The following is a 27,854-nucleotide window of genomic DNA, read 5'->3' on the forward strand; positions in this document are numbered from 1 at the left end:
TTTATATATTATAATAGGTTTATTTTCTATCACAGATCCGCTTTATGCAATGAAAAATACACTGTAATAGATCAACAATTTTAACAATAAAACAAACAGCACATTCAGAATGGCGAAAAAAATAAGCATGACAAACGGTTATATCGTAAATATATATCATAAAAATAGATCTGTAAGAAACAAGAAACAGACATTGTTCAATCAAAATTACAAAATTATGTTCTTGATTCAAAAACATACGTTGTACAAATTATGAATACAATATTGTTTTTCGTTCGCCAAAGAAACATTTTGCTGACAATTACAATTTATGTTCTTTATCCGCCAATTAGATAGACATCGACAAATTATTTTTACGTGTTTTGTAGATTCTTCAACAATGAACAAATCATGATTACAATATTATGTTCTTCTTTCGCCAACAGACGTACACATTTTGTTTACAAAACTATTTTCCTGATTCGACAATAGAACTTGATTACAAATTCGTTTTCTTGATTCCCTAGTAAACCTAACCTTGTACAAACCATAATTAGTTCGTTAACAGGCGTTCTTCAAATCATGATTTCAATATTATTTTCTAGATTCGCCAATATATATTGTACAAAACCAGATTATAATTTTATGTTCTTGATGCGCCAATACATATTGTACAAGTCATTATCATAATATGTTATTGATTCACAAATTACTTGAAACAGCTACTGCCATCTGTTTCGGACTCGCCTTTTCTGTAAGCATTTTTTCCCTTTTTTAAATAAGAGAACTGTTTCTCTTTTAGAGCTAGTATTTATATAAAATCTTTTTATTTTGAAATAGATCTACTACATGTATAATCAACTGCGTTATACAATTGATGTTGCATAAATGCAGCAGTTAACTGCCATTATATAACATTAAATAGCTTCTTTCGGTAGGGTTGAAATTCCGGGAAAACATTTTAACACACAATTGCGTAGGCCTATTATATTATACCCTTTTCCCAGTGGACCTTAGTACAACATAACACAAAATCTGGTCTCGTCGTCTTTTACTTGGAATGGTTTCCACTTCAAATGTCAAGATTGTAGGAAAATGGTGAAATAAACATGTTATTTTAACTAGCAGAAAGCAGAGATTTCATATACCAGTATATCAATAAGCGGATTATCTAATTTGGTCAAATTTGTTTCTATAGTTTTATTAATAAGATGCAGATTATTTATTGGCCTTCTAGACCATGTTATTTCAAACCTGAATTTCATTAGATCATTGAATGATCTGTAACCTTAAATGTAAAATACACATACATTCTATCAAATCCCTATGGCAATAACGAAATCTGTGTAAGGAATATTCTGACTGTGTGAATAGTTGGATCGTATTCTTCACAGCTGTGGAGAATGCGATTTATGAAAAATATTTTCAACTACGAACATAAAAAAGCCCTACAAATGTACTGAAATGCCAACATTCGGCATTGCCATATTGATTTTTTTTGTGTGCAAATTTCCAATCTAAAAAATGAAAATGCAAGAAAAATATATGTACAGACAGCATGACAGATACAGTTTCAAACAACATAAAACATAAATGCACCATGCTTAAGAATTTCTGCAGAAACAGTTGTGGACGGAATTCAAAAGACAGTGATTATAATTTCAAAAATAAATGCATGTAGACATTTATGTAGGCAAACGTTCTACATTTCTGTGAAAAAAAAAATGTTTATACTAATTTGATAGACATACCCCATATCGACATTTAATGAACGTATGGCGGCCATATCCTCATGATTATTGTCACATACAGAAATGGTCGTCTTACACGACTAAAGTTCCACCTTTTAAATAGCAACATTTCATGCGTACCATTCATTGCTTCATTTCCAAAGAGCTTTCTTACAGAACGCATGTTTATATAAATGTGTTATTCCATTGTCAGCATCTCACGAATTATGAAATATCTTCAGGCCTTCTTGCCTACCTTGAAACAAAGATCATAACGTTTATATGTTCGTGACCTTGAACTTTTCATTCGTGTTAAGTAAAACCTGTATAATTTGTCTTTATGAAAATGATTGTCTGCACGGTGAAAATGATTACTAAATGACTTTGACATTTCACGTAGGATGTGCATGACCTTGTGTAGACTCATCGTAGGGAGGGGGAAGTGGCTGGGTTATGTCTAATGACGTTACCATCCGCATGCTTGTTGCTGAAAGAATAAATATACCGTGGTAAGACTGAGACGGAAAGCCCGCAAAATACAGAAATTTGTCAGTTTATATCTAATTAAATTGTTTTATCTGAACCACACGCACTGACCTCCCAAGAAGAGATCCTTTTCTTTAGAACAAACATTTACTACTTGTAGGTCCAAATACAGTCAATATTTGTATATGGAAATAGAGGGAGAACGGTAAGGTTAAATGGTTTTTGATATAAAACTGGCATGAAGTTAATTGAGAAGGTAAATTTACCAATTTCTTACGATACTTAACTAAAAATGGAATGACAAAAACATTCTAACAGAAGTTACACAAGGAATATCAACTTTTGCTGATTCACGATTTTGAAATTCAAGAGACTGAATTCAATAAATTACAATAGTCAACAAACATTAACGACACTAATTAAGCTCTATTTTGAATTTTCAGGCAAACGCATGAAAAATGATGAATGAAACAGATACATATATCTGTATATATTCTTTTAATTTCGAGTTGCTCTTGATCCACATATTTTAGAATTCTAATTTCCTGTATTCTCCGCGGCAATACTTTTAGTTATATATGTGTTTGTTTGTTTGGGGTTTAGCGCCGTTTTTCAACACTGTTTTTATCAAACCGTCAATGCGTCATGTCATAATGGGAATATAGCCCGAAGACCAACCTCCCGACCCCGCGATCTCCGTACTGAAAAAAGCGGGCTGACTTGTTACATATACTTTAAGAAACCATATTTTGAAATGGAAATAACAATATGAATAGATCACAAGACTGGCAATATTATTATGACAATTAAAAGTGGAATACATTTGTAAAAATATATTTATCACCGATGGAAGCAGAAATAATCATCGCTATTTTGTACAAAACAGCTTAAAACAAAACATCTTTCGAAGGCTGTTGCAATCCATAAGGCGTAAAAAAAAATTCTTTGTTTCCGGTATCCCGACCTACCCTAAATTTTTGGCCCGACCCTAAATGTTTTTATGGCCTTGGAGAATATATTTTTCAACTTTTTAACAAAAAGTTGCAAAACTGCACTTTTTATGCTTTAAACATGGCCAGTGATGTTAGAAATCAACTTACTGATGCTCTAAAGGCATAAACCCCTTATTTGGAATCATTTTTTGACACAAAAATAATTTCCGGAAAGTCTCCCTTAATAAAAAAAAATTCCAAAAAAAAAAATAATTTTCGACCTACCTACCCTATTTTTTTTTGAGCATGTTACCGGAAACAAAGATTTTTTTTTAGGCCTAAATAACAAGTGAAGATGCAGGGAATGTTATTATAGAACCGATCATGCTAGATAAAACGTGACTCTTTAGAAAATACATTTCCAGACAATTACACTTCTAAATAGTGACATGAAAGAACCTCCGTTTTTCTTGTTTATCACGTCAATTGTGCAATAAAGCAAAGCAAATCAATAGCATTTTATAGCTTTCAGTGTCTGTCGCGATGTTTGATAAGATATATTTAGCTGAAAAGTTATTAAAAACATATGCTCTTAACAGTCAGACTGGGCGGTACTTACGCGGCGGCTGGTACCCATAATCGTCGTTGTAGTAAGGTATTATACCCGGCACTGTGGTACCCGATTGTTGGCGGGTTGCTTCATCATATGAAGGTGGTTTATGACTAGGTTCTGCATAGCCTGGGGGACCAGTAGGTACTATATGTATCGGAACTGTTCGTGTGCTTCCTGAATAAGCAAAATAATGTTAAAGTACAAAACTGCTTCCAGTTACTAGAACATTTTATCAAAAACTCTGTAAATGACGTATTTCTTTCGATAATAAAAATATGGTGGCTGATTTCTGCCATATCATTCTAGTGTGTTGGTCCGACAAATGAAGCGCGTCGATACAACAAATGAGACATTTGTCTTGTTTTGGTGTCCCACCAGAACGAAAATACCTTGTTTTTTTCGTATCGGCGCGTTTAATGTGTCGTTCTGGCAAATAATCAATACTAAGTAGGATTTTATAAAATTGCCTTGTCCTTTGAAGGGTTGTTCAATATTTTTTTTGCAATTGCTGCCCATGGTCTTGTTTCTATGTCTTATTTGTGAAGTGCATTTTTTTATTCAATTTTACTTGATTGAACTCCCTTAGCTAGTGTCTCCCTTGTCAGATTGCATTAGAAGTCTACATCAAGTACGCTTGTTGGAAGATATAGTACTTGTGCCGCCGAAGAGGCGTGATCCTTACGCCACTATGCCCTTATACACAGTTGGTGTTTAATTGTGAAGTTTTAAACTACTTTTTTGTAGGACACAGGGTTTCTACAACATCCCTTTCTGTCAATAGGCAGTCCCTTAAGAGACACACCCAATACACTCTTTATTTCTTTATTTAAAATTTGTATTCTTTATAACGAAATATCATTTCGTTTTTTTAAGATTCAAGATTTTATTTCAAAATCATGTCTTATTTTGAGCATGTAACATATAAAACAAATCAGCTCGAAAAATAAAAAACAATAATCACAATAACAGAGCAAATTTAACTATGCTGGAATGTAAATTTTAACCGTTTTACCACTTTTGCTGTTCGAAATCTAAATTTGTTTTACTGAAATCCTAATTTGTTGTTTTAACGAAATAACAGTAAAACTTCCAAAAACAGAACAAAAAAATGCGAAATAGAAATCGGTGACTTGGAAAAACAGAAAGAATTAATTATGTCACTAAAGGGGCACCGTATGATAGTGATTTTCAAGGTCGGTAAGTTCTGAATGATTTACTCCGTTACCTCGCGTGAGGAAAGATATAAATTTTGCCGTGGTTTCATTTTAATTATTCATACAGTACAATGACCAGGAAAAGTGGCAATGTGCTTTCAAGTAAATCAATTTCTGTTAAAAGGCTTTTAGAAAAATGCGATTTCTGCGATTGTGCGACAGAGCCGATTAATGTATTGCTAAAGAGAAAAGTAAGCGCATTTTCTGCCTCTGTTAAAACATATACTTCCTAATGTATTGGCACACGCATGACATTACAACTTAATCACAAAGGCTATATCTCAAGAGAGAATTAAAGAAAGCAAAAAACAAAAAACTATGAAAATCCTTTCATCAAAAAATTATAATGTTTACGTATCCCAGCGCAATATATAAACAAGATATAACGGTCATCCCACGTGATCAGCTATATAGTTTGCTCTTATAGATCATACTCTGCCTAATAATTCAGTTTTAAAAGCATATAACATATATGTAACCCTTTCAACACCGGGTAAGGTCATGCATTACGTCTATTTAAGTCTATGGTACCATTTAACTGTCTACAGCTCATTTTCTATCAGTCGTACTTACTTCTGCGTCTCCTCGCACGTGAGCGTTCTTTCGTTCGATGTTTGATGTATAAAATGACTAAAACTGCTATCACTACAACAAACAGCCCCAAAACAAACCTGAAAAGAACAATTCAGACGCTTTCAACATGGTTTTAAGAATAAAGCATTTTATCATAATAACAACTTAAAGTACAGTAAAAAATAATGTTAAAATACTTAGAAATGAGAATCTGTCAAACTTGAAAATACAAAAAAAAAGAAAAGAATGTACACTGTCAAAAATTCGCTTCCTCTACAAAAAAGAGAGGGAAAAAACAGTCTGAATGACCTCTCATAAAGAGACTCAATCAAACAAAGCCTGATTTTACTTCCATGCTTCCGAAGGATCTTTTACATAGATTTTATTAACTATCACGATAGCAGCCTTTAAGTGCCGTGTCGCGGTCCGTTCTTGAAATTGGTCTTGTTACTAATAAGCCGGCGCTAGGGGCCGTGAGGGGTGCTGAGCATTTCAATATCTTTCATGAACAGACTCAGTCAAACCGTGCTTGTTATTACACTGCTTGGTTACCATCTGCTGTGCTTCCAAAGGATCTTTTCTTTATACTGATTTATTTTAAGTTGACTGTGAAGCAAGTTTTACAAGTTCTGTATCAAACATTCTCTTGCACCATCCATCGTCACAAGGATAGGAGAGAAGAGAAGCTAGTTTCCCCTCTTAATGCTGAGCTTGGCACAAGGGAGCTACCAGTATCATTTCAGGTTTTTGGTATGACGCGGCCGATGGTCGAACCCACGACCTCCAGTACTCGAAACGGAAGCTGTACCATTAGGCTACTATGGCGATTAAATAACCGACTATGTATAATAATCAAGGGTTCATTAACACACAAGATCACAAATTACCCCAAAATATAATTGAACATAGCCTGATGGTAATGTTTTAGTAGTTTTACAAGGTTTTACTGTTTATGCAAGGTCAGAGACTAACTTGTAACATTGTATACTAGTACTAGTGGCTTATTGAAGTTGTGCCTTTATCTTTCACATTTTAATAACAAGGGATAAAAAAGACGACTTATTTTATCTTATTCTTACATTGACTAGACATGTTATTTATTTCTGACAGCACACACGCACACACATACCATCCAGGTAAATAAATGTTCAAGAAATTAGGAATTCGAGATAAACATTAATGATTTATTGATAAAATGAGTCAGTGTCACTTTAGCATTGTATCGAGATTACTGGGTGAAATGTTCGTTATTATATATTGTTTCGTTATAATTCTTTGTTTTACTTACCATATATACCAAAGTGTGTACCAACATCCCGAATCTTCATTATTGTCTCCTGAACATGCAGTGCAAGTCTGAAAATACAGAAAGTGTGTACATGTCTGAAAATATACTGAGATAGCGTCCAGACAGTACGTACGGGTCTTACAAAACGTAGTAAGTGTATAAAAGTCTGAAAATATGCAAAAATGGCTACCAGTCGAAAAGAAATGAAGAATGTGTGTAAAGATTTGGAATTATGTGGAAAGTTTGTATAAGTATGAACATATACTTAAACAGCCTTGGATTCTGTAAGTACACATAGTGTGTACAGGTCTGAGAATGTACAGAGAGTGTGCACGGCTCTAAAAATGTACCGAAATATAAAACGGGAACTGTACAAACAGTGTGTACAATCGAATGATGTACGTAAGTAAAGGTAGATGTTAATATGCAGAAACTGTGTACATGTATCAAAATATATTGAAAGTGTGTACATATACAGAAAGCATGTACAGTTCTAAAGATACAAGGAAGTGTGTACAGGTCTGAAAATATATAGAAAGTTTAAATATATCTAAGCATACACAGAATGTGTACAGGTATAAACACATACAAATACCACAGGTATACAGAAACTGTGTACATGTCTGAAAATACACAGAAAGAGTGCGCAGATCTGAAAATATACAGAAACTGTGTACAAGTCTGAAAATATACAGAAACTATATATATGTACAAGTCTCAGATTATACAGAAACTGTGTACAAGTCTGAAAATATAGGGAAAAGGGTACACGAAATGTAACAACATTCATGCGCATTCACTGTTATCACAAACAGCTAAAGGCATGTTATATAACAACTATAATGACAAGTGATTAATTAACAACTACTCAGCTAAGAGTTCAGCCCCCATGCTGAGCTGGATAATACCACGTGTAGTTTACATTACAGAAAAGGTTTTATATTTCTGTCATTGAAAAGCTTACATTGATCAAAGTTCGGTCTAAATATTTCAATAAATTGTAAGTATTTTGTCGTATGAGAAATTTTATAATGATTACACACTCGCGTTGTTTACGACTCATGCAGTGGGTTTTAGTAGAAACGATGTTTACTATAACAGGTTTTGTTACTTCCACTCCGTGAATTTTATACATCATTATATTCAATTAACCAGACCACGTCCGTGCGGCTTTCTACAGTTGCAAGGAACATTCGCATGCTCGGGGATCAATTGGCCATTTAGAACGGTTGGCGAGGAGAATCGTAATTTATGAAACATTATTGTCATGCAAACTTTTAAAGAAATGTAGCAAAAAGACTGAGAGCCCAAAAGCTATAGAAGTCATCATTCAACAACTTCAAGAACAATAACTGTTTTAGAAGTTGATCCAAATTTTACTAACCTTACAGATGATGAGAAAATAGTTTTTTTATTCTCCAACAATGACATGGTAAAATGTATAGCCAACATCTGTTACTTGGAGTTACAGTTGAGAAACAATATTCTCTACCCATAGGTTTGACAAATGTTTTATGGTTTTACTGTAAATATTGTAAAACATTGAAGTTTTATTGTAACACAATAAGTTTCAATAGAAAATAGATATTTTTAGCTCGACTTTTCGAAGAAAAAGTAGAGCTATTGCACTCGCCCCGTTGGCGTCGCCGTTGGTTAATGTTTTTGATAAAGTCAAACATCTCTATTACTATCAAAGCTATTGACTTGAAACTTTAAAAGTTATTATCTATTAAGGTCTACACCAGGAAAAACAACCCCCATAACTCTGATTTGAATTTTTGACAGAGTTATGTCCCTTATTAACTTAGAAGTTTTTGGTTAATGTTTTTTTTTTTGATAATGTCAAATATCTCTGTTACTAACAAAACTCATGACTTGAAACTAAAATAGTCAGTATTGACTATCAATGTCTACGTCAGGAGAAACAATCCTCATAACTCCGATTTGAATTTTGACAGAGTTATGCCCCTTTTTATCTTAGATTTTTTTTGTTAAAGATTTTGGCAAGTCAAATGTCTCTGTTACTATCAAAGCATTTGACTTGAAACTTAAATTAGGTATTTACTATCAAAGGCTACACGATAAGAAGCAATCTCCATAACTCTGATTTGAATTTTGATAGTTTTTTTGATAGAGTTATGCCCCTTTTACTGGCAAAGCTCTAATTCAGAGTCAAGCACTGAGAAAGGTCGAGCGTCCTGTCTTATGGACAGCTCTTGTTAGATTTAGGATAAAATGTTACTTGGTGTTACAGTTAAGAAACAATACTCTCTACCTATAGGTTTGACATATGTTTTATGGTCTTACTGTAAATATTGTAAAACATTGAAGATTTTAGTGTAACACAAAATTTTTTAATAGCAAATAGATATTTTAGATTAGTTGTAAAATGTAAGATAATATGTGTTTTAGACTATTATAAAATGTGTGTTTTTTTAACAAATGTACATTATAGTCTCTTGCAAATCTGTATAGATTCACTTTGCGGTACAGTGTTAATATTCATCTTATATGTATGTATTATATAATTGTACACAAAGATGACACTTACATAAAATGTTGAACTTGAACTTGAAATAAAAGTTTTACTTGCATATATTTTTTCCGAGTATCAATAAAATAAAGACAATAGGTTTCTTAATTATAGTAAAATTCAAAATGGCAGACATCAAATTTTAAGGACATATTGATATAGTATAAGGTTGATATCATCCGAGCAAGTTCCAGTAGCCATGCAAAGCATTTAACACGTTCTTAGTGGTAGAGTTTTGACCTGTGCTTATAAACAGTGAGTGTGATACCACATACTATAATATCCATCACTCTTTTCGTTAAAATAACAACTTTTACACATGTATAGGATCGATCTTTCTCTAGAGCAATAACCATAAAAACTTTGAATTCTATGGGTATTAAATGAGCTTTGTATATCAAATGTAAGAATAACAACAGATATTTGTTATTGTTTTACTTTTCCTCAAAATGTTAGCATATGAGCCGCACCATGAGAAAACCAACATAGTGGGTTTGCGACCAGCATGGATCCAGACCAGCTGCGCATCCGCGCAGTCTGGTCAGGATTCATGCTGTTCGCTAACAGTTTCTCCAATTCCAATAGGCTTTAAAAGCGAACAGCGTGGATCCTGACCAGACTGCGCGGATGCGCAGGCTGGTCTGGATCCATGCTGGTCGCAAACCCATTATGTTGGTTATCTCATGGCACGGCTCATATGTTTTGTACCACACTGAAAAATTTATATTCAGACGTACAGAATTTGTGACGAAGTATTTTAAACCTAACAAAAACGACCTATTCTTGCTGCATGTCTGTTACAAGGTTAAATGTTTAATATTATAGTAATTTCACTTGACATAATTATAACAAAAAATGTGTAATTTTAATAATTTGTATGTCGATGAGCTGTAATATGCTTAGGACTACAATTAATATATGATTTTTACTAAATCAGTTCAAGTAGTATGTATATGGGATGTGTACTCTTAGTATTTCCATACTGTCAGTCCTAGGGAATGGGCAGGAATATGCAGACGACAGTGTTTTGAGTCGGCGGGTTTATATTCTAAAATTTTGTCGTAGAAACTCGATCAAGTTTGTATCGCTGCCACACACCTTCTTTCTCCCGTCCACTCACCAAACTTTCAAACCGCTCCTACCACTATGGAACTCACTGATATTTAACAATGACTAAAGGACAATGTCATTATAACCAAGAGCAGCTATCTATTTATCAAAGAGTTTTATGGTGTGACTTTTTATTTACCGTCTTGATGTAATAATCAGCACGATGACGACAATCGCTGACAGACCCTCGTACCCTGTCTTATTAACAACGACTATAACTGTAAGCTCACAGCCTGATTATCAGAATAATGATTCAATTTCTTAACGAATCAATATAAGGTTGTGCCCCGCGGAAACCAAGGAAGTTCGCACCGCGCAACCGCGTTGTCTCTCAAAATTAGCGGATTAACCTTTTAAACTAATCTAACTCATTAAAACAGCAAAGTTTGATATAGATATGCAGTTTTATCATGACATTATTGGAACATTGTTCTGCCGATCGTTAATATTGACAGATGAATATATCATCATATTTGTGTGATCCTCTATTGAAAACATACCAAAACTGATAGTGTGTCAAAGTAATTTCATTTCATTGATATAATAATATGATAACATTAAAAAAAAACAAATAGAACTGGGCCATCGGCAAAGATAAAAGTTCTTATCTAACATGGTTAGTCACCGAACGTCCCTACCTGGAATGAATAGGGTTGAGCCCTTAAGGTCCTGATAATATTACCTCCGCAGCATCCAGTCTGTTCGAAACAATGCAAAGTTAAGCATGTGTCGTTAATAACGTAGCAAAACTGCTACTGTGTCATTTACTCCCTTTTTCAAATCACTTGATATATTACATGACGACAAACTTTTTCTTTGACAGTGATAATGGCATATACTCCAATATATTTCAAGGGAGATAATTATTAGACAGACGAGGGCATTCAAAAAGGCGTCCCGAAAGTTGAGTTTGTAAGAAAATGCAGCATTTAACGTCTGAATTGGAAAACACTTCGCTCGTCCAGGTGAGGGTTTAAGATAATTGCAGACCAAACTTGAAATTACATCATCTGATCTCAAGTTTGAAACTGACAAATAACAAGGTTTTACTGTGCGACTAGTCTCCAAACTCAGTTTTTATAATACTGAGCTCTGTTCCTATTCCTTTAGACGATTTTCGATATAGCATTGGTTATGATCCTTGTTAGATAGAGTGTTTGTCGCGTTACATCATTAAACATAAATATTATTTCAGTATTTTAACTTGTACATATGACTGTGTCCTTTAGCTTCATTTATTATGGAAGTATCTAGCCTCTCTCTCCAGTACAATGTATGAAAGTTAATACCCTTTTCTGTTTTATGACAGACTTGGGACTCTATAATGTACTGAAAGTTATGGTTGACATAAGAGTTATTGTGTTGATAATAAAATAAAGTGCATGGTGAAGACCTATAGCTCACTTCTAGAATTAACAACACGAATCGAGGCATTCAGACACCAGTATGTTTCTACAAGCAGCCATAAGAATTTGAAGCAAATTTCAGGTTAAAGATAATTACAAAACAAGGTGAAAATGGTAAGAATGTAATAAATGTTATAGGTTGCAACTGCCTTTGCGGTACGCGCCGTGCCATACTTCAATACCGCTTGATTTAACCAATATGTGCTGGCTATTGTTTACCAAATATGTGCTGGCTATTGTTTACCGACGTCAGCATCACCTAATTTAATGACGAAAGTTATGAGCAATGTTACAGTTGTGCTATTTGTGAGTTGTTCTAAAGGGGTTGCACATATGGTCGAATGCGATGACCTAATGTTGCCGACAGTCCAGTGTGGGACTAACAGAGCTATTTCACCAAAACTGAAAAAAAAACTATAGAACAGTTAGTAAATAGTTTTTATGAAAAACTTAACTGAAGATTATTATCGCGCTGTTGGTGAAGTAATATGAAATAATGTTATTTATTTTATATACGGCGTCCCCGCCAAAATAAACAGTGTGCAAACTCACTTTTAGAATTAACACCAAAAATCGAGACATTATTCCTACAGGCAAGAAATTCCAGGTTGAAGATTTTGACATAAGTTGCATCTTACTGAAACATATGAAGGATAATCTAATCTCCATTCAATATGAACATTTCATTAACAACCTCAACACCTCTTCAATATCTGCCATTCGTTCAGTCAATGGGGTCAATAAATACATATTTAATCATAATTATAATCGTTACCTCATTTGGTGTAAAAAAAGAAATTTTATGTATAGTAAGATATAACTTAAAATCTTTTTCAAAATTCACAAAGTCCTCATTTCCTTTTTGTCTATGTCAAATGAATAAATTATCATGGCAATGCTTGGATGAGAAAAAAAGATATCGTTATGTGCAAAGGTCTAAATTAAACTGACAATATTGTTGTTTGTTTTTTTACTTTTTAAATGAAACTTGTTATCTCTGGCGGCAGGTGGTCTCTGTTCACAGGCGGTTTTACTGCAGGTTTGACAAACCTGTGTCTTTCTTATAATCATTAAAGTGTATGTTGTGTTCTATTCTATTTCTTTCTTGGCATGGCCGAAATAGGCTGAGTACTGTTCTGCAATGGCATTTTCAATAACCTTCTTAGATGATTTCGGGATGTCTTTTTTTTATTATTAGCCGATAACTTAAAATAAGCAAGCCAGTCAACTTAATTTTAGTAGCGTTCTTGGTTAACATCGTATCATTATATTATCAAAATTGGCAAATTACTAAAATTACTATTATAACTTAAGGAAAAAGCTTCATCAGGCAACACATTTTGAAAAACAAATAGACCTATACGAGCAGGTTTGGAAGCTACAAGTGAAGAAGAAATATATTAAAATGTGAAAAGTCAAGCAAAATACACCGGCCTCTTTAAAATCTTATCCGTAGGCATTATTTTTAGTTCTACGACATAAATTGTCAAATTGTTACAAAATAAGATTATCTCATTTATAAGATATTATTTTGTCCAAAGTTGCAATGCATCTTGTCTTTCTTTTTCATATACTCCCACTAATGCATTGTACCGGTCCTTTTGAAAGAAATTTGCCTCGTGTAAATCAAGAACAATATGAAGGACCATATGCTTTTGTCTGAATGTTCTTGCGTATATAACAGTAAATTGTGCCGCTTTATATCAATCCTATATCAGTTTCCACGTGTTTTATTTTCATTGTTTACACTGCACGACCAGACAGTCGCCCTAAACATGCGAAACCTGTGGCAGCTTTTTTTTTTTTACTTTTACTTCATACTTATCATAAAATTATGTTGTTGATAAAAGCCGCGACATATGCTGAACTTAAACTTAACATCGTAATGCGGTTCACTATAGTCAATGTTGACCTTTTCTTACTTCTTCAATCTTCGAATATATTCAAAATTTTCTTTTCGAAATTAATACTTCAAAGGCACGTAAAAGCAATTCATCTTGTTGAATAAATTTCATTGTGAAAACCGTAAACCCTATGTAACTCGGTACACTTTCTCTCTCCTGTGTGTGGACATAGTACCCTGGACTCATTTTGTGGAACAGTCATATCTTCAAACTATCCCACGCCACAGATATCAAAGTCACAAACAAATGGCTACAGTATAACAAGAACGGACTATTTCATTCATTTTAACATAAAATATACACATACAATTTCTTAATTATGAATTTAGTTACTTTGTAACTAATGTAAGACAGTCATACATGCATTTATGATCTGAGAACGAAGTGCATGTATATAATCGTGTAATCATGAAGTCATAAAGAACGAGCATTAAGTGACAAATATCATGTATACTCCATTATACAGGATACTAAGACTAATTAAACTCGCTCACTGTAACGATTTAATAATTCAAGCACGAACTTTAACGATGCTGGTAGAATTAAATTACCAGAAGCGACACCGTCATCAAAAACTGTTTACCAATTCGATATTAATATGATATGCTGAGCCATCTTTATTTTAATCAGACACGGATCACCAACGTATTATATTTTTGTATATTAGTTACAAAAACCGCATCGGCACTAAAAGACAAAATCAGAGAGAATTTCGTATTCAAGTATATAGCCGCTGGAATTACCAGGAACGTTATGTAGCAAACTGACCCCCATAAAGATATAAAGTTTTGCATACAGAGAAGCAAGTGTCATCAAATTGTGTTCCAGTGATACAGCTTCAGCCTTAAACTGCCTACACAATTTACACAATTTTCAAATTGATGATAATTGAAAAATTATATGTTGCTTCCAACCAGAAAGTGTCTCGTTTATACTCATGTTTAAAATGAAATTTTGATTGCTATATATGTGTCACCGAATTTTGTTACAATCAGTTTTAATAGAAAGGAAGCGGTTTTTTTGCCATATGCAGGACATGTTGTAATGTAGCGAGCACAGTCAGTGACCCCCCCCCCCCCCCCCCCCCAAATGTTTTGACAATAGGTCCAGATTTTTTTTCACAAAATTTATGGCTGGCTTAAAACTTGAAGGCTTCCCATACATGGATTATTAAGTGCTTCACTAACGTCATACATTTTCTGCAGAAACTGCAAAATATTGCATGCTTTTGATAGAGCAATTCTTTATAAAAGACAAATTAGTATTTGTTCTATTAGAGACGTTTAGTTTTATGTTACTGTAAGGTAAAAGTGAACTTTTCATAACAGCATTGTGCTACACTAAAACACACTTAACAAATCTTCTAATTTAACACTTGTTATTTTGTCATTGTCATGAAAATAAATGTTTATGCCATTCAAAACTTCAACAAAATCAACTATTTTCGTCATAGTGCTTTATTCATATCACGACCATTACACATTTCCTAAAGTCAAAATATACACGTAATAACAACTTTAGGAAAATAATTGCAATTACTATTAAGAAAATTAACATTTTATCTAATGTGTGAACACAATTTTGAGAAACGTTTCAATTGAATTTATATCCGCTCCACTGGTAAATGCAACACACATTTATGTGCATTTATACGCCTGCACGTATAAAAATATACTGGTAGAACGTATATATTGTAATACGTGCATGTATATTTTGAAATGTGCGCGCACGCAATGCATACTTTCGACCAAAATGGTACACCATAGTAATGGTTAATGTTAATTACTGTGTAAAACTGTCTGTAACTTTTGCCGTTTCTGCAGACCCGTGATGGAACGTACATATCAAGGTCCGAATGATAAATATAAATACAAGCAAAATACTATAATTGAATACATTTCAAATATATTTTTAACTCGTTCGAAAGAAGGAGAAAGACCGTTTTTATTTTAATCTGGAATTTGTTATAAGAAATCTTTTCATCTCCCGGGGTATTTCATTTATTCATATACCTTCTCAGTAACTGTGTTTCTGTAAACATTTGGAACCAATCAAACTGCTGCTCACACATATAAGTGGTCATTATAACGCATATATTTGGACGGACCAAGGGCCAATAGTTTTGACTACTGACCGGCTAGCTATTCAGTAAGTCTTTTACTAGTATTACATGACATTGGAAATTAATTTTCACACTTTAATGTTAAAAGTTTTGACTTAGTAACAGAGTAAACATGTGCTGAATATGAACCAGAGATAAATTTATATAAAGAATTATATAGTAAATTTAATAATAATTCTTTGAAAATAAAAACAGTGGTTTCTGTTCACATGTGAAGGTTCTCTTTCGTAATTAAAATGTGTATTTTGTTCTGTTCTGTTTCTTACGGAAGCCTATTAGGGACATTTTGTCTTAGTTTTTATGCATAACCTCTTATGTATGACATATTATGTGTTACGTGTTATCAGTTACCTCTTACATGTTACGTATTACCTCTTAGGTGTTATATCTTGTGTGTTACGTATCAAAAGTTAGATTTGCCTAGTTCTCCATATATAGAGAAACAAAATTGGCGGACGTTAACGATTACTGCTTATGGCACTTAACCCCTTTTGGTGACCACTAGAGCTGAAACCAGAAAAAAAGCTTTAAACGACCTATGCTATGAACAGCATAATGGATCTTAATCAAACTTGGTCTGTACCACCATTATAAGGTCATTTCCAAATTTGTTTCAAAGTGCGCTGTCAACCGACAGCTTTTGTTTCTTGTTGTTTTATGGGAGACCTAAAATTGTTCTTGTCAGTACGTCTGTCAGAATATATGTCATGTATATCTCAAAAAGTATTTAACCTAGAGTCACCAAACCTAGGATTGTTATTAAACATGTTACGTTGTACTTCTAGTGTTGTGGATTGAGTTTACAAAGCCAGACCATGGCCATGACTTGAATAAAATATATTATTGTAAAAGGAAGTCGGGGTTTGACTGTTCCTAAAAATAGAAAATGGCTTAAACTGGCGCAAATGGGCATATGCAGTATTATGTATTTCATTACTGCCCATAAACAGACTCGATAAAACCCGTTCTTATTTCCTAGTGATTTACTTCAGTTTGTTGTCTTGCATGATTATATATTTCATTACTGCCCATAAACAGGCTAAATAAACCCATTTCTTATTTTCTGTTGTTTTTTTCTCGGTTTGCTATCTTGCTGCATTATATATTTCATTACAGATCTTGATGAAATACCTAATGCCTAATACCTTTGACATAAGATGTAAGATGAAATACCTAATGCAAAATTATATACATTTTATATGTGCAAGAGCTGATAAATAAGACTTTAGTAGGAATTCGCAGTTCGCGCCGTACTAAGGACTGAAGTTTTCTTCCAGCGTATTTATAACTTCACCAGTATCAAAAGCTATTTAACACCTTACACCAACGTTTAAAAACAAAACATGTATCACTTCGGCAGTTTAGTGTCCTTTTTCAGCTAAGAATTTCGATGAAAATATTCTTAAAGCGTACGTGCGATTTTTGCTACAAATCAATGTTCTGCGTAAACCCAAGTTAAATTTACATAAAACTTCCCTGAGGCAAAGGAATTGGTTCAAACGTCATAGAAGTGTCCCCTAACCAAATTTGTATCATATCCAATGGTATCTTTATTTTCACAGATGCAATGAAAACTGATATGATGAAATGAAAGATATTTTCATTATGTTAATAAGTGATTAAATCAAACTTTTCTTCAACAAGTGTTAATAGCTCTCTATATAGCATCTTGTACATGTATGGAAATTTGAACACTATAGGTTTGAGCAGTCTTACAAGACATTCTGAGTCTTGGCTATATATCTTCCTACTGGAACCACACATTTCACAGCATATATTGACATCTTCTTAATCATACCGATCAAATACTTTGGTAGCAAAGAACATTAGATCAGGCTTTCCATGCGGAATGTAGATTCCAGTAGCTATTCGGTCGAGCTTTGTGAAAGAAAACTTTATACATTCCACATATCAGTAAAGGATTCAGTTCATGTTTCCCGCTTCATCTCTACCTTACGTGTATAATCTAAGAGGTAATAAATAATACGTAACGCATAATACATCACACATAAGAGGTAATGCTTAAGGTGGAATGCGCCCCAAATTTTTTTTCCGAATTTCGTCCTGGAATTTATACTATACAAAATTCAGGATATATGCGATTAGGTTCCGATTTTACTTTGTCGCCATATTGTTCGAGTTTTTTGCTATTGTGTCACAAACATGGCCCCTGACGTCACTTTTCGTGCAACGCCCAGTTCCGAATGCTCTCGGCATTTTTCCTTTCCTGCGTTCTGAATGTCATAAAAATGAAAAATACAAACTAATTATCACTTTGCGTACAGAAAATGCTACTCAATGGTACAAAAATCAGCGAAATAAGATTGATGCCTAAAACATCAAAGACGATATTGTGACGTCAGAACGAAAAAACTCATATCAAGTTTTGCTATAAATTTTGCCTTAAAATCCAGTTTACAAAAAATCGGCTCGATAAAAAAATGTATAACTTTGGTATGTTGTTTCACAGTATGTGGTCGTCTAACAGACACATTAATACTTAGGGGTCACCGACTTCTATTTTTCGCAATATAATATAACTTTACCCCCACCCCCACATGGTTTTAGGCTATATCACGTTAGAGTTAAAAAGAATGCGTTTTCAACTTGCACAACTTACGTTCGTGTTAAAAACGAGATGTATTTATTATAAGAAATGTTCACGATATATTCGATCTGAAGTGCAGAAGAAAAGAAAACAACTTTGAAAAAAATGTATATACTTATATTTTTGTCCGTAAGTATTGACCGGGCACTCATTAATCTTCGCTGATATTTTCGGGCGTTTTCGTTACTTTACGCAATATTGTATCCTTAAAAGATCTATTAGTACACAAATAACCTTTATAGTTAACCGTCTGACTTCCACGCACGTTACCACGGGTAAACACTTTTGACAAAATGTATGTTTTATACTATTGTCCGTAAGTATTGACCTGGCACTCATTAATCTTCACTAATATTTTTGGGCGCTTTCGTTACTTTTAAATTACGCAATATTGTATCCTGAAAAGATCTATTATTACACAAATAACCTTTATGATTAACTGTCTTACTTCCATGCACGTTGCCGCGGGTTCAAAATTACCTCAGACCATTTTTGTATATTCAATGTACAAAATGTAATATAGTGTTATCGTTATTGCTTGTATTCTTACATATCTTTGCGACAATATTCACGCATTTTAATTTGTTTTCACTTGTAGTATCAATTTTCGGGAGTAATTTGTCTTTTTATCTAAGATACCTTTACTCGACACATTCTACAAAATATAGTGAATACAAGTGCATTTCTTTCAATAAATGAACCATAAAATTTGATCAGGTAAGTTTTAATTTTCCGGCCTGTAAAATTTGGAGATGAAATTTGAAAAATAGATTATCAGACAGAGAAGTCGAACCCACAACCCCGAGATTGATGGATAATCGGTTTGTCCCCGCAGCTACTTAAACATGCGATATTTTGTTTATCATCAAGAAATATTTATGCTATTTAGGTCCGGGCACGGAGAATTAAATTACGGAAATGTACGGAATATTCATGAGTGCCAGGTCAATACTTACGGACAATATCCACTATTTACTATCTATTGTTTATTTCCTATTGATGTTTTCAAAATGCAAATTCAAAGGTTGAAGAATAGTTTAACGTTCACACAGTCTCTTGCAAATGCTAACTTAGCTTTGTAAAAAGGCTTGTATGTGGTCCGTTGTCGATTTAATATCGTGAAAATAGGTACTTAAACATGTTTTTAACATTTAGAAAGTTCGTTCAAATGTAATTTTATGAAATGAGCATTTGCCTGATTTTACCAGAAATATTTATCGACGCATGGCAGACGGTTGCTCCACTTTACATGTATAATCAGCACGAAAATAGTATATCGGATCCTATATCTGATAAGAAATTATTATTTTTTACACTAATTAATTTATGGTGAATCATGAAATAAATTCTACTAATTTAGACATCAATCTCCACATCTCATTCATGCGAGATTACGAGTTGAGAAAAGAGTCTATTCTATCCGCATAAAGCTGAGCAAATGGTATCATTTTTCACATTCTTGGTAAACGACTGGCGATCAAAGTCATGATATTTCGCACCGGAGGCGGACGCTCCAGACAAGATGACTTCACTGAAAATGGAATCGTGTGCAATTATAGCTCAGTGGAAGAGCGTTCGCCTCTGGAGCGCGAGTTTCGGAGTTTGAGCCCCACCGGAGAGACAGAGAGAGAGAGAGAGAGAGAGAGAGAGACAGACAGACAGACAGACAAAGTGACAGAGAGGTCACAGTTAGGTAGAGTAGCTAGTCCAGTGAAGAGACTTTATTTCTGAAAGACATATCTTCAGATGACGATAAAGTATTGCAGCTGGTCCGACGCAGAGAATTTATTCTTGAGTGTCTTTTTATTACAATTAAGCACAGCTGCAGGTCCGATGCAAAGAATTCATTTCTTGGCGGAAACCTTTTAATCAAGTGCAGTAACAAACTCTTAATAAAGTAATAAATACTAGAAAAGATGTTATAAAACCCTTACCAGTTGCAGTGTTCAGATTTACGGAGTACGGAGATTTAGTAAAAGTCCTATCTGTTTCTCCGAATGTCCTGGATGTAGAAATTATAGTTTCGTGTTCACATTCTGAACACTTAAATTTAACCAATGAACAAAGTTTTTTTTCGATAATATCCTTAGATACGACATGTCGTTAACATGATTTACACCCTTTATCAAATATCTCACCAAGATATTTCATATCTACAATTCTTCTTTTCGGAACATGTCCGTAATCACTGAATGTTTCAATTTATTACATGTTTTAAAATATCTGACTTTTTCTTTAACACTTTCTTAGCGAATCTCCCCTTATGTCTCTCAATACTTTCCGATTTACCGTTGATACGTGCAACTTCGCATACTATTTAGATTATTTTGTTAAATAAAACACGATTTAGCGTGAAAACACGATTTAGCGTGAAATTTCTTAATGGGGTAGGGGTAAAATATCGTCAAATATTGAAAAATGAAAGTCGGTGACCCCTAAGTATTTATATGTCTGCTAGACGTTCACATACTGCGAAACAACATACCAAAGTTATACATTTTTTTATCGAGCCGATTTTTTATAAACTGGATTTTAAGGCAAAATTTATAGCAAAACTTGATGTGAGTTTTTCCGTTCTGACGTCACAATATCGCCTCTGACGTCTTAAGCGTCAATCTTATTTCGCTGAATTTTGTACCATTGAGTAGCATTTTCTAAATGCAAAGTGACAATTATTTTGTATTTTTCATTTTTATGACATTCAGAGCGCAGGAAAGGAAAAATGCTGAGAGCATTCGGAACTGGGCGTTGCACGAAAAGTGACGCCAGGGGCCATGTTTGTGACACAATAGCAAAAAACTCGAACAATATGGCGACAAAGTAAAATCGGAACCTAATCGCATATATCCTGAATTTTGTATAGTATAAATTTCAGGACGAAATTCGGAAAAAAATTTTGGGGCGCATTCCACCTTTTAAAAGCTAAGACAAAATGTCCCTAATAGGCTTCCGTAGTTTCTTGATTGGTATGGTCTAAATAAGTTGAGTACCGTTTTAATCTGACATTTTCAATAACTCAAGTCTTCAGGTATTCTATATCACTGTCTACACGTGCACAATGTCATAAGTATGCAAAAACCGAGGTATCTTTTTAAGTTTAACTTCATACTGACAACGAACTTAAAAAACTTAAAATTAGGTCGTTGACAATATCTGTAACATATTCTGAACTTATGAACTAAACATCGTAATGCATTGCGGCTTAATTTTACATTAAATTAGCTTTTGCCTAAATCAATGTTGACAGCTTACTATTATTACTTTTTCAATGTTGGAACTTGGTCAAAATTTTCCTTTCAAAACTGATATGTAGTAGCAAAGTTAAATCAATTTATCAAACTGTATATTCAATTTCATTGTCATATCGGCATAACACGTTTAATGTCACTCCTGCACGCGGGAATACTGTGTGGAACACTCGTGTACTAATATGTAAAATTTTATATGAGTTATTTTTAAAACTAATGAAAACCATACATGAAAGAAGCCATTCAGAACGAAGCACATGTATATGAAGTCATGCTAGCATTAAAAATAATGCTAGCATTAAAAATAAAAATGACATCGACTAGTTACGCTAAAAGGAAACAACTTCATTTAGAAAGAGTCTCTTTGGGTTTACATACTGCAATAACTGGTCTTCAGCTTGCCAGTGCATTTGCAATTCATCATACAGAAAACAAGGTATGAAAGCCACCATCGAACTCGAAAGCTTTAAGCTTTTTTTAAAAAAAGAAAAATGAAAATCCTATCTCAATACCAGCCCGTCGATACGGGCTGGAATAATTAAACTCACCCACTGAAACGATTTAATAATTCATGTTATACGGCAATAGACACTGAAGCAGCCATAACATTTTCGCTGGAACAGCACGAATGTTAACATGACTTGACATTTTTCCCCCACTTAACAGAAGTGAGACGTAACCACCAAAGGTTTGCCTAGGATATTCATTTGTTTGAGGAGTATTAAACTGTATACTTCAAAGACAAAATGTCTGTGAAAGTAATTTATTTCCTTTACTCTTGATAATTAATTTCATTAACAATTTCATAATTAATGAAACTGAATACAATTCATTCATAACTGAGTAGCGTTGTTCTAATATCAACACAATTTATAAAATGAAGGATTTCCTACTTCTAAGTCACTGGTTCTTTTGAAAGGTCTCAAGTCTATCTCCACTCGAACTGGGAGCCGAAATGCTAATTTTGATTAGTTTTTTTTTTGTGTTGAGAAAGAAGATTTTCGATCAAGCACCTTCGAAAAGCTACTTGCAGAGCTTTTCATTTTCCAAGATGGACTCTACCTCACAACCCACTACGATTAGAAGAAAGAAATCATTATATGTATCCAGCCCCTTTAAAATCACATTAAAAGTTCAAGCATGCTGTCCAGTTACAAATGAAATACTGTAAAACCATATCAAAATGCGTGTTTATGAGTGTCCATCATTGTAAGACATTAGTGTTTATGTGATAGGTTAACTGCATATTCAGCAGTAACTTGGGTTGATTCTGACGACCCGCGATGGAATGTACAGCTAGGGATATCAGTTAGTCACTTGTATTTCATGTCTTGTGACTAGCTACATTTGCCTTTTTCTTTGGCTATGAGAACAAGTTAACATGCTGCACGGTTTTCAAAATGTATCAAATAATCATATACTTTTAAAGGATATACTTTATTTTTACGAAAAAGCACGTATGTACCTGGATATCGGAACATGCATACCTGAAGGTTCATTTACATTTATTACCATTTATTAAAGAAAATCTGTTTACTTTGGTTTCAAAAGATACATATTGACAGCAAAGTATACAAATCTTATCTTTAAGTGCTCTTCATATCTAAGCATTTACGATGATAAAAACATAGTGGAAATTTAGATTTAAAAAGTATGGGTGAATGTACACTTGTATAATATCTTTATGGTCTATCGTAACTTTGCCCAATTGCATTTATGTCTTCCGGGTTATTTGAAAAGAAAGGGTAATTTACATGACGTATTTTTCAAGCATAATAACGAATACAATATTTACCTTTATTTCGAACCAATAACTACATGACTTTTTCAAGGCTTTAGATATTACCTTTATTTCACGGTATATTTATAATTGCCGATAATTGTGCATGTTTTGTGAAATTGTGATTGCTCAATATAAAACGTTTTAGATAAGACACTGCAATTATGTATTTTTTTTTTCGAGGTAATGTACATTTTATACCTCTTTCCTATCAACACAGAGTAATTTTTGTATACTGACATGAGAATAAATTTAGGAGACTTTACTTTCCTTATAAAATAAGCCCTAGTACGAACAAACATTAATGTAAAAAAGATAAACGTACTTTTTGCAATTCATTTTAAAACGTGACACCTAAGCTATTTCATAAATATATATGAGCCGCGTCATGTGAAAACCAACATAGTGGCTTTGCGACCAGCATGGATCCAGACCAGCCTGCGCATCCGCGCTGTTCGCTAACGGTTTCTCTAATTGCAATAGGCTTTGAAAGCGAACAGCATGGATTCTGACCAGACTGCGCGGATGCGCAGGCTGGTCTGGATCCATGCTGGTCGCAAACCCACTATGTTGGTTTTCTCATGGCACGGCTCATATATTTCTACTGCAATGTTCAGTAAATGTTCAGAAGACCCGGGAATGGGTTGATGGTTTACAAACACGTGACTACGTGACATAGCGTTTATTACTTTAATACACTCGATGTAATTAACTTTTTTTTATACAGAGCTAGTGGTATTTTTTTTTCAATTTTAATCAATTATTTACAGCAGATTCTTTTTTTCACTAATGCAATATCGATTTAATAATGAATAACTGAAACTCAACACTAGCATGTGAAAGAGTTTTATAAAAAGCTTTTTAATTTAAATCAATTTTTAAATATATACATAGAATATTTCATTTAAGTAATTGTCAATGCACTGCCTTTAATCACAGTACAGCAGTAATTTTAACCTTTTAGGAGACTTCGATTAAGTGCAAGTTAGATCTAAATATAGAGGCTGCGTTAAAAACAACTATTGACACGGTTCCAATCGATCAAAGGTTATTATAATATAGGAATGCCATTTTTGACTCTGTATATACTTACTGTTAAATGTGTCTTATAATATATACGCAACAAATATCATATAATTCATGATTTGTGCATTTGTATCACAGTTTGCAATGAATGAAGATGTATTTCTCAAAGCATAGGTACCCATTAAATTACTAAATTCTATATGGAAAGGAATCTCCGCCAGGACATGCATGCTGCTAAATGACATTGCTATGTTATTTACTTACATATGCGTTCTGCAACATTGCAACTGCATTTTAGGGAATTTCCGCCAGGACATGTATGCTGCTAAATGACAAATGCATGTTGCCTTGTGTTATTCGTTTTAAACCAAATGCAACATCCATGCGTCTTTGTGTTACCTTCCATCCGTTAGTAAAACATACCTTGCATCTTTCGTCACTGCACGTATGTAAAACGCATATTCTTGCGTGTAAATGGCAAATGCATCCATTCTGTGGCATATTAAAATGTTAATGAACAAGTTATAACTGTTTTGTACGTTTTACTTTCTGAAATTGATTAAATCGTTCCTAAATTATATAAAACTAACACATGCATGTTAACATTTAGTTGTTGTCCGTTGTTTTTCGTTTTTGATATATAGGTCCCTGTTGTAGACCTTTTCTATGTAGGTCCCTACTTTAAATTCATGGATTCTTAGTATTGCAATGATTGAAATTTATGCAAGGCGAAAGCAGTTTTCTTAGCATTTAGAAGCATTAAAGATGAATTTCTTGTAAGGCAAATGTAAGAAACTAAAATGCAGTTGCAATGTTGCAGAACGCATATGTAAGTAAATAACATAGCAATGTCATTTAGCAGCATGCATGTCCTGGCGGAGATTCCCTTCCATAATTCTAGACACCTATGGCAGTGCTCTTGAAAAATGGCATTTGATCTATACCAAATAAAATATATCTGTTATTTCGTATATAGTTCAAGAACTATAACTCTTGGATGTTAACTTTTTAAAAATTATTAATCTCTGTTTATGTCCCTAAATCAGCAACGACCTTTTCAACTGATCCAGACAAGAGAATGTCACACACAAGTTGATTTTATTCAAACACCGTCCGTAAAGTTAATGTTCAATTATGCAATTCAGTCTTGAATGATCATTAATTTATTTTACAGAACTTAATTCTTCATATTTTTGTCCAGACTTTAAACTTCAGGCAATTAAATGCAACTTAATGGCAATATTAAGAACCATAACTCTATCTTGACAATCAGCAACTTAGCTCCCTTCTCAAATATTTGCAACTTCTGGAGTTATGCTGGTATATTGGCGTACGACTTTATCTTCAATGATTACTGAATGATCTTCCATTTCAATGCGGGACTGGAATTCTTTACTTCGCAACTTTATAGTGTTATTTCGTTTTGTATAATACTTAAAGAACAGAAAACCATAAGATAAATCTGTTTGAATGGAATATCACTTATGAATGGATGTTGTAATTCAAAACTATGTCACAATTCTTACTGACCTCGATTTGTTTAATACCTTTGGACAAAACAACACTTTAGTAGTGATATATTAACGCATAATCGCACATTCTTTCGCTAATCGTTTAAGATCCTCTTAAACATATTTAAAAACAATGCGTAATCTTACATTTGTTTTGACCTTCTGAGTTTCTGTAAGCATTAACTATATGTCTTATATACATTGGTTTCACTCAGCTTGATTTATAAAATTCTTACACAGTCGTTGCTGAATTGTAGGCAGCTTTTTGAACCTTTGAAGAATCCTGCAAAATCCTGAAAACAGCAAAACTCTTGAATTTCGCATTTCACTTGAAATTTTTTATGGAATTTACTTAAAAGAAGGACAAACGTCGGAGTTTTCCGTGGCTTGAGTTTGTTACAGGGATCTATGTTAAGTTTTGAATTTATTTACCCGGCTATTGTCAAGTTCACTTGGCCTAATAGTATTTCAGTTGTCACCAATTAAACTAACGGTAAAAAGCGTATATACGTGGTCATGATAATGCATGTACATAATTTATATCAATTAACTTAGTTAATATCCCACAGTGTTATTTATTTTATGTTAAGGCAGATAAAGTAGCTGTCAAAGTAGAAAATGTGCATAATTGCACTGCAAGGCAGGAGCACTACTTTCAATGTTGCACCTGACCTTATACTGTTAGGACAGGGTAATCAAGGGAGGTAATAAAAAGAATATATGTAGTATTACTTTCTTCTATGATAGCCAACTATTCAAACTCATGACAAATATTTGACATAACATTTACAGAAAATAGGAAATAGCAAGAAAGTAATATATTTTAAATTCGTACCTTAAACTGTAGCACCTGCGTTATAACCAAAGCCATTATGAGCCCTTAAAGCATATCAAGTTGGTTTAAATGTATGTTGATAATTTTGATGTTAAAATGACCAGTACAAGTACAGTGACAACAAATGTTTGAAAGTGTATACGTACTTTGAAAATGCAAAAATATACCCATTGCCTTTTAGATACAATAGTGTTTTGGTCGTTTGTCTGATTATATATTGAAAATGTTTCCCCGTCTTCATTTCTCTAACAATACAGCAATACAAAACGATCACTTCATACTACAGTAATGTTCTACAAATTTATTAAAATATACAGCATTTTCTTACCTTTTCACATTTTAATAGATTTGTAGTATATTACCGATACACTTTGAATGTAGAATTTCATATTACTTGAAAAAAAAGCGTTACAATAAAATTACAATAATTTTGTACCTGTATTGTATGTGATAACAAAACAACATTTGTAGTAATAATCCAGCTAGGCGTCCTCATCATAACATATTTTGGGGTTTAAACGAAACCCTTCTATATCGTCACGGGTGTTGCTTTCGGCATATTCTAGATAAGAAGCGTATTTTGTAACTTTCAATGTTTTAGGTTTTACTCCATTCATATAAAAATATGATATGAATTGATTTAATATATTGAAAAATAAATCACTTTTTTGAAGCGTGATATGCACAATATAAATCCGTGTCCAACAGTAATGTATTGAACTTTGATGAGCCGACAAATCGAATAGGCTTACTGTTAATATATAATATGATAAATGTCTTAAGATGTCCTATAAATCAGGAATATTGTATCCGCTAACATGATAACATTTGGCTTTAACGTTACTGGTAGCTTGTATGTCGTGTTTAACATTTAAACTCTGAATTCAATATTGTACAATCAATTTACATTGTCGTCGCGTTTTTCATTGTAGGGAAACTATATAACGCTAGCTGTA

At 33.4% G+C, this 27,854-nt stretch overlaps 1 protein-coding gene across 1 annotated transcript; it reads right to left on the reverse strand.

Annotated features, from left to right (window-relative positions):
- Positions 1 to 27,853, reverse strand: LOC123531745 (uncharacterized). Its single transcript, XM_045312983.2, has 5 exons — positions 27,335 to 27,853; positions 6,816 to 6,883; positions 5,528 to 5,625; positions 3,747 to 3,914; positions 1 to 2,196 (listed from the first exon to the last, which is right to left on the reverse strand). The coding sequence occupies exons 1-5, from the start codon at positions 27,395 to 27,397 to the stop codon at positions 2,102 to 2,104; spliced, it is 492 nt and encodes a 163-aa protein (XP_045168918.1). The 5' UTR covers positions 27,398 to 27,853; the 3' UTR covers positions 1 to 2,101.
- Between the last annotated feature and the right edge of the window lies 1 nt (position 27,854).

Source organism: Mercenaria mercenaria, chromosome 11, assembly GCF_021730395.1.
Source record: "Mercenaria mercenaria strain notata chromosome 11, MADL_Memer_1, whole genome shotgun sequence".
NCBI classification, from domain to species: Eukaryota; Metazoa; Mollusca; class Bivalvia; order Venerida; family Veneridae; genus Mercenaria; species Mercenaria mercenaria.

Coding starts and splice junctions, on each gene's coding strand:
- LOC123531745 (XM_045312983.2), bottom strand. CDS start 27,397: ATGATGAGGACGCCTAGCTGGATTATTACTACAAATGTTGTTTTGTTA. Junction 6,884..27,334: donor TGTTATCACATACAATACAG/GTACAAAATTAT, acceptor CTGTATTTTCAG/ACTTGCACTGCATGTTCAGG. Junction 3,915..5,527: donor ACGTGCGAGGAGACGCAGAA/GTAAGTACGACT, acceptor TTGCTTATTCAG/GAAGCACACGAACAGTTCCG.